The sequence below is a fragment of the Cebus imitator genome, unplaced genomic scaffold (genome assembly GCF_001604975.1).
Source record: "Cebus imitator isolate Cc_AM_T3 unplaced genomic scaffold, Cebus_imitator-1.0 Scaffold121, whole genome shotgun sequence".
NCBI lineage: Eukaryota > Metazoa > Chordata > Mammalia > Primates > Cebidae > Cebus > Cebus imitator.
In genome coordinates, this window is record NW_016107436.1 from 4,010,060 (window position 1) to 4,017,565 (window position 7,506).

At 51.0% G+C, this 7,506-nt stretch overlaps 1 protein-coding gene and 1 long non-coding RNA gene across 3 annotated transcripts in view; both read left to right on the forward strand.

Moving 5' to 3' along the window:
- LOC119472862 overlaps positions 1 to 3,484 on the forward strand; it is a 21,661-nt gene extending 18,177 nt beyond the window's left edge. For both annotated transcript variants that reach the window (XR_005202041.1, XR_005202040.1), the window contains exon 3: positions 3,448 to 3,484. This is a non-coding gene — a long non-coding RNA (uncharacterized LOC119472862). The remainder of the gene's footprint in view (positions 1 to 3,447) is intronic.
- A 2,671-nt stretch (positions 3,485 to 6,155) lies between these two features.
- Positions 6,156 to 7,506, forward strand: part of ZNHIT3 (zinc finger HIT-type containing 3) — a 9,929-nt gene continuing 8,578 nt past the window's right edge. The window contains exons 1-2 of the mRNA XM_017539848.2: positions 6,156 to 6,586; positions 6,724 to 6,755. Coding sequence (XP_017395337.1) covers positions 6,330 to 6,586; positions 6,724 to 6,755 — 289 coding nt within the window. The 5' untranslated portion in view covers positions 6,156 to 6,329. The remainder of the gene's footprint in view (positions 6,587 to 6,723; positions 6,756 to 7,506) is intronic.

Here is a 7,506-nt window from a genome sequence, read left to right on the forward strand (position 1 = left end):
TTTTTTGAAACAGAGTCTCACTCTGTTGCCCAGGCTGGAATACAGTGGGCAATCTTGGCTCACTGAAACCTCTGCTTCCTGGGTTCAAGCAATTCTCATGCCTCGGTCTCCTGAGTAGCTGGGATTACAGGTACCTGCCACCATGTCTAATTTTTATATTTTTAGTAAAGACAGGGTTTCACCATGTTGCCTAGGCTGATCTTGAACTCCTGACCTCAAGTGATCTGCCCTCCTTGGCCTACTAAAGTTCTGGGATTACAGGTGTGAGCCATGGCGCTGGGTCACCATTTACATTTAATATGTTGATACAGATGGGTTTAAGTCTATCATCTTGCTATTTCTTTTTAATTATCCCATTTGCTTTTTTTTTCTTTCATTTTTTGCTAGCTTTTCTCTCTCTTTTTTCATTGAAGTACTACTCCACAATCCTGCCTTCTTTGATCTTGAGTACCTGATGCCATTTTACCTCTACAGTGGAGGTAATAATTTTATACCATGTGGCATGTAGTGTAAGAGTCTTACCTAGTAACTTCTGTTTCCCTCCACCATTTGTATGTTTTATGAAAATCTTATTACTTTCATGTATTTAAATCTACATGTGCTACAAACTGCACGATGTACTGTTATATTTGCTTGAACCCATTATCATTTAAATAGATTAAAAAGGTAAAAATGGGCCAGGCACAGTGGCTCATACCTGTAATCCCAGCACTTTGGGAGGCCGAGTCAGGTGAATCACCTGAGGCTGGGAGTTCGAGACCAGACTGGCTAACATGGTGAAACCCTGTCTGTACTAAAAATACAAAAATTAGCCAGACGTGGTGGTGGGCGCCTGTAGTCCCAGCTACTCAGGAGGCTGAGGCAGGAGAATCGCTTGAACCCGGGAGGCAGAGGTTGCAGTGAGCTGAGATTGCGTCACTGCTCTCCAGCCTGGGTGACAGAGTAAGACTCCGTCTCAAAAAAAAGTAAAAATGTCGTTTTGAATTTACCTATATGTTTACAATTTTTGGTGCTCCTTTGTGCAGATCCAAATTTCCATCTCATGTCATTTTCCTTTTGCCTGAATAACTTTCTTTAACATTTCAAGTAGTGTAGATCTGCTAGTGAAGAATCCTGTTGGGTTTTTTCTAAAAAAGTCTGTATCTTGCCCTCATTTTTAAATGATAAGGAGATAAACCTGGGGTCTCCATTCCTCTTCCCTGCCCCTCATAGAGCAGTTATGTACCGCTGCCTTGTGGGAGGTGGAGGTGGGTTCAGAGGTTTGTGAAAAGCCCAGGGCTGCACACCCACTCCACAGGGCACCTTTAGAGGCCTCTTGGAGAAGCTGGTTGGGCAGCCCTGATTCTTAGAATCTCTGTGTGTCCTCAGGAATGTCAGGTGGAAGATCGATTGCATTTGCAAGTGGGAGGGAGTGTGAGAAAAGAAAAATGTGGGATTGTGCATGGTAGGGTGTGTCCAGAGAGCAATGGCTACCTCTGTTGTCTGTGCTCTCCCAACAGTTCTGGGACTGTAGAGAATGCAATTGTTCTCTATCTCTTTTGTAGTTTGGAAGTTCTCCATGAGGTCTAACCGCAGGTCATATTGTTGTTCAGTCTAGAATTGGAGGATGGATATAATTCCATGAGTATGAAATAATATGCAGAGTTTTTGGAAACCAGTTACTGGGTCCACCCACTCCACCGGAAACTCAGGTCTCCTTCATTTCATTCCCACCAGCAACATCACTCACTTTAACACCTGAACTACTCTTAGATACCATCGGGGAAACCGAGGCACGCAGGTGCGAACGTGGCAGCAGTCCCTAAAGAGCCCATCGTAGTCACTTATGGTGCTGGCCCTGGCTCACCTGTGCCCTGGGCACCGCGGGGAACCGCCCCTGGACAGCCAGTGGTACGCGGAGCCCTCGGTGGGCGCAGGGAACACTCGTGGGCATCGGGTTGCCCGCTTCGCCCCACGCTCTCGACGCACTTTCCTGTCACCTGGCAATGTCCAAGGTGCAGATGATAGCCTGGAATTGCTCTTACCCGCGCGGCCAGACAGCTGCGCCTTGCCCACCGGATGCGGGGCAGGCGGGGTGTGAGCTGCGCTGGAATCCGGGCGAGCGTGCCCCACCCGGGCAGTGCGGGCCTGGAGCGCCCTCTGGCGGGATGAGGCGCCGAGTCTTGCGTCTCAGCCGTGGGATTAGCCCCGACTCTCCTCGAATGCGCGGGACAGCGGGGCCAGGACGCAGAGCTCTGAAAACCATGACAACCACGCCCCTCTCTCCAGGGCCCGCACTGCATCCCAGGCTGACGCCGAGGAGGCCCGAGACAGCCCTGGGCGACCACTAGGATGGGTCTGGTGGGGACATCAGTGTGGACATCTAGTTGCAGGGTCTAGGGTCACACAGCCCCCTTTCTTGTCTGAACTGGCCACTGCCCGGAGGAGCTGGGCTGGGCGTCGTGGTGTGCCACCACCTCACTGCCATCGCGCTGAGCCCACCTCGTTTCCTGGACCTTGGAGAACGAGGGGTGTGAAGGTCGAGGCAAGCTGCGGGTGTCCAGAGTAGAGGAGGGGCCTCTTCCCTGCAGGGATGTGCTTTGGAGGTTTTCCAGCAGTCTTTTCCTTCCTTCCTTCCTTCACTCTTTCCTCTTTCCTTCCTTCCTTCCTTCCTTCTTCCTTTTTCCTTCTTCCTTCCTGCCTCCACCTCCCTCCCTTTCTTCTTTCTTCCTTCCTTCCTTCCTCCACCTCCCTCCCTTTCCTTCTTTCTTTCTTTCTCTTTCTTTCTTTCTTTCTTTTCTGTCTGTCTTTCTAGATGGAGTCTTGCTGTCGCCAGGCTGGAGTGTAGTGGCATGATCTCAGCTCACCGCAACCTCTGCCTCCTGAGTTCAAGCAATTCCCCTGCCTCGGACTCCCGAGTAGCTGGGACTACAGGCACACACCACCACACTCAGCTAATTTTTTGTATTTTAGGAGACACAGGTTTCCCCTTGTTGGCCAGGATGGTCTCAAACTCCTGACCTTGTGATCCGCCTGCCTTGGCTTCCCAAAGTGCTGAGATTACAGGTATGAGTCACCGTGACTGGCCGAATTTTCTTTTCTTTTCCTTTTCCTTCCCATTTTCTTTTTTTTTCTCTTTCTTTTTCTTTCTTTTTTTTTTTTTCCTTTCCTTTCCTGTCCTTTCCTTTCCTGTCCTGTCCTTTCCTTTCCTTTTTTTCTTTCTTTCTTTTTTGTTTTTCTTGGAGTCACCATCTCTACACTCGCAGGTAGGGGAGTCAGCATGGCTTGGGTGCAGGTGGGAGGGACTGAGCCCTGAAAATGATTAGGACTGTCTCTGACCTCAGCCTCGGTGCACACATCACAGGACAAATCAGTCAGGCAGTGATGCCTCCACAGTGGGCGAATTTCTACCCGTACTAGACAGCACACAGGATTTTATTTTCTCTCTCTCTGTTCCTTTTGAGACAGGGTCCTGCTCTGTCGCCCAGGCTGGACACTCACTGCAACCTCCTCCCGAGTTGAAGTGATTCTCCCTACCTCAGCCTCCTGAGTAGCTGGCATTATAGACTCACATCACTGCCCCCAGCTAGTTTTTATATCTTTTTGGGTAGAGACAAGTTTTTGCCATGTTGCCCAGGCTGGTCTTGAACTCCTGGGCTCAAGCCATGTGCCTGCCTCGGCCTTCCAAAGTGCTGGGATTTACCAGCATGAGCCACTTTACCCGGTTAGGCACAGGATTTTAAATTTAATTAAAAAAAAAATTTTTTTTAGAGACAGAGTCTTGCTTGGTCACCCAGGCTAGAGTGCAGTGGCATGATCTTGGCTCACTGCAATCTTTGCCTCTCGAGTTCCAGCAATTCTCATGCCTCAGCCTCCCTAGTAGCTAGGATTACAGGCATGCACCACCACACCCAGTTAATTTTTTTTGTTTTTAGTAGAGACAGGGTTTTGCTATGTTGCCCAGGCTGATCTTGAACTCCTGGCCTCAAGTGATCTACCTGCCTTGGCCTCCCAAAGTGCTGGAATCACAGGCATGAGTCACTGCGCCTGGCGTGAATTTTTCTTCTTTAAGTTGAGGGTCTCTGTCTTTGTCACCCAGGCTGGAATGCAGTGGCACAATCATAGCTCACTGCAGCGCTGAACTCCAGGGCTCAAGTGAGCCTCCAGCCCCAACCTTCCATGTAGCTGGGACTACAGGCCGGTGCTCCATGCCTGGCTTGGCAGAGGATTTAAGTGTGACCCTGGACAAGTCACTGGCCTTCTCTGGCCTTCCCAGGTAAGCTTGGACCTTCTGGGATGCTTCAAGTTCAAATTATTATTGTACAACTGTTGAACAATATGAGGAATGCTGCGGGTTACTGGGCCTGTGTGGACCTGTTTTGGATTCTAGGCTGGGTCCTGGGCAGAGGTGGGAGCTGGGACCACTGTAAGCAGGACAGGCATGTGGCCAGAGGGCCTAGCAGCTTCAGCCCTGAGGACTGGACTGGGTCCTCAGGCCGCCACGCCCAAAGGAAGGATCATTGCTCACTTCCCACTCGAGAAGCGGGTGGCAGAATTGTTTTGGAGGGGCCTGACTTGGGGCCTGGAACCTACGTTCTTGTGGTCCAGATGGAGATCCAAGAGTTACACTCTTTCTAGATATCATGTAGCACAACAGATTACAAAATTTTTGCACATGGTCTCCTCTCTGCTTTACAACAGCTCAGGAAAATAAGTCCAAACATCCACTCTAAATAGATGAGGGAGCTCAGAGGGTGTAACCAACCCCTCCAGGTCACACAGCCAGGGAGGGGGTTGAGCCGTTTCCAACCACTGCCTTGGTTGTTGCAGATCTATCCCTGTAGACACCTTTATTGAAGGGGGGGCCTGAAGGCTGAACAGCCAACACAGAAGAGGAGGTGCTTAGGGGTGAGGGCAATTTATGGCTGTGCAAGGGCCCAGTGCAGGTGGGATGGGAGCCAAGGTAAGGCTGGGCCATGCCCAGCTGTAAGCAAAGTTGCTAAACAAACCCATGACTTCGTCTAAATGTAAGTTTGTGGTGGCATTCAAGTCCCATCATAGCCAATCTGTCCGACTCATCTGCCTGGGATCCCTGTCTTGGGGCCAGTGGTTACTGGCCTGCTTCCTAGTCAATTAGCCCACTAAGGCCAGGACTACGGGGAGGTGTGAGAAGCCTAGAGTGCAAAATTTAAGGAGCATTCACTCTCAGGGACATGCAGGTGCAGGCTAGCTCTGGCAGGACCCTAAGAGTTAGTCTCTTCCCTCCCTGTTCCCATCCTACTTTCACTCTAAGCATTAGGTTTCCAGAGGACAGAGACCACATCTTCATTAGAAGTCCCTGGGGGTCCCCAGCATTGAAGGGCTCACAGTTGGAGCTCAATAAACACTTGCCAGTGGCCAGACTTATCCTTCCTTCCCAACTGAAAAATGGCCTAGGCTAGGCCGGGCACGGTGGCTCACGCCTGTAATCCCAGCACTTTGGGAGGCCGAGGTGGGCAGATCACAAGGTCAGGAGATCGAGACCATCCTGGCCAACATGGTGAAACCCCGTCTCTACTAAAATCCAAAAATTAGCTGGGTGTGATGGCAGGCGCCTGTAGTTCCAGCTACTTGGGAGGCTGAGGCAGGGGAATCTCTTGAAACCGGGAGGTGGAGGTTGCAGTGAACCGAGATAGTGCCACTGCGCTCCATTCTGGCAACAGACTGAGACTCTGTCTCAAAAAAAAAGAAAAAAGAAAGAAAGAAAAATGGCCTAGGCTGGGAAGGCCGGGTTTCTGTCTATTGTGTGATCCAACCGACTCTGACTTGCCCAGAGTCTGGACTTGTCCTTCACCAAGAATAAGCTGATAAGATGGGCAGAAGAACCCTAATGTCCCTGCAAGATTCAGGAAATCGAAGCCAGAAAGTAAAGTAAAGGACTTTTTTTTTCTTCGAGATGTAGTTTGGCTCTTGTTGTCCAGGCTGGAGTGCAGTGGTGCCATCTCGGCTCACTGCAACCTCCACCTCCCGGGTTGAAACGATTCTCCTGCCTCAGCCTCCCGAGTAGCTGGGATTACAGGCATGCACCACCATGCTCGGCTAATTTTGTATTTTTAGTAGAGACAGGGTTTCTCCATGTTGATCATGCTGGTCTCGAACTCCCGACCTCAGGTGATCTTCCTGCCTCAGACTCCCAAAGTGCTGGGATTACAGGCCTGAGCTCCTCGGCCTTTGTTTGTTTTTTACATGCGGGGCAATACACCTGGAGTGTCGATGACTTGCTCCAAGCCACACGGCCGCATAAAGACAGGGCTACATAAGTTCTTCGAAGCTGTGATCGAATCAAGGACAACCTGGGACGCAGCTACTTGATGCACATCGAGTGTGTCGACGCTCTACTTACGAGGACTGGGACAGTCAGCAGGATCAATCCATTGCTTTTGCCTGCCTGCGGAGTGCTGATTGGTTCCCGCTTAGGAAACAGGAAAAGAGGCGGGTACGCGCGCGCGGCTGCGCGGGAAGCAGTTTCCTTCCCTGAGACCATGGCGTCGCTCAATTGTAGCAGCGTTGTGTGCGTGATTTGCTTGGAGAAGCCCAAATACCGCTGCCCGGCTTGCCGCGTGCCCTAGTGAGTGGGGAGGTCACGGGGTCCGGGGGTGCGGGTGTCGGGCCGCAGCGGGAGGGCGGGAGGGCAGGACCCCGCGGGGTGCGGGAGGGGCCGCGGGCCCTCGAAGCTGACGCGGCCTTGGCCCTCTCTCGTTACAGCTGCTCGGTGGCTTGCTTCCGGAAGCACAAAGGTGAGCCCTCGTCCCCGCCAGCCCTCGGCCCCCTCCTCGCGCGGGGCAGCCCCCTAGTCCCACCGCCGTGTTGGCTGTGCTTCGTTTCCCCCCTCTGGTCTCCGTGGGTTCTGCAGGAGCCTTGCTTTCTTTGACTTGGTCCTAGGTGTCATACGTCTCTTACCTGTGTGTTGGACAGTTTCCTGTGTTGTCCCTGCCTGTAATCGCACCCCGGATTTTGAACAGTCGGTAGCCTTTCTTCTACTCCGCCCATCCATGCAGGAACCTCCATGCTGTTTTCCATAATGACTATACCAATTTACATTCTCACCAACAGTGTTTAAGAGTTCCCTTTTCTCCACATCCTTGCCAGCATGTTATTTTTTGTCTTTTTGGTAATAGCCATTCTTTCTTCGGTGAGATATCTCATTGTGGTTTTGACTTGCATGTCCCCAATAATCATTGAACTAATTTTTTCATATACTTGTTGGCCATTTGTATGTCTTTTGAGAAGTGTCTATTCACATCATTTGTCCATTTTATTTTATTTTTATTTATTTTTCTTTTTTGGGACGGAGTTTCGCTCTTATTACCCAGGCTGGAGTGCAATGGCGCGATCTCGGCTCACCGCAACCTCCGCCTCCTGGGTTCAGGCAATTCTCCTGCTTCAGCCTCCTGAGTAGCTGGGATTACAGGCACGCGCCACCATGCCCAGCTAATTTTTTTGTATTGTTAGTAGAGACGGGGTTTCACCGTGTTGACCAGGATGGTC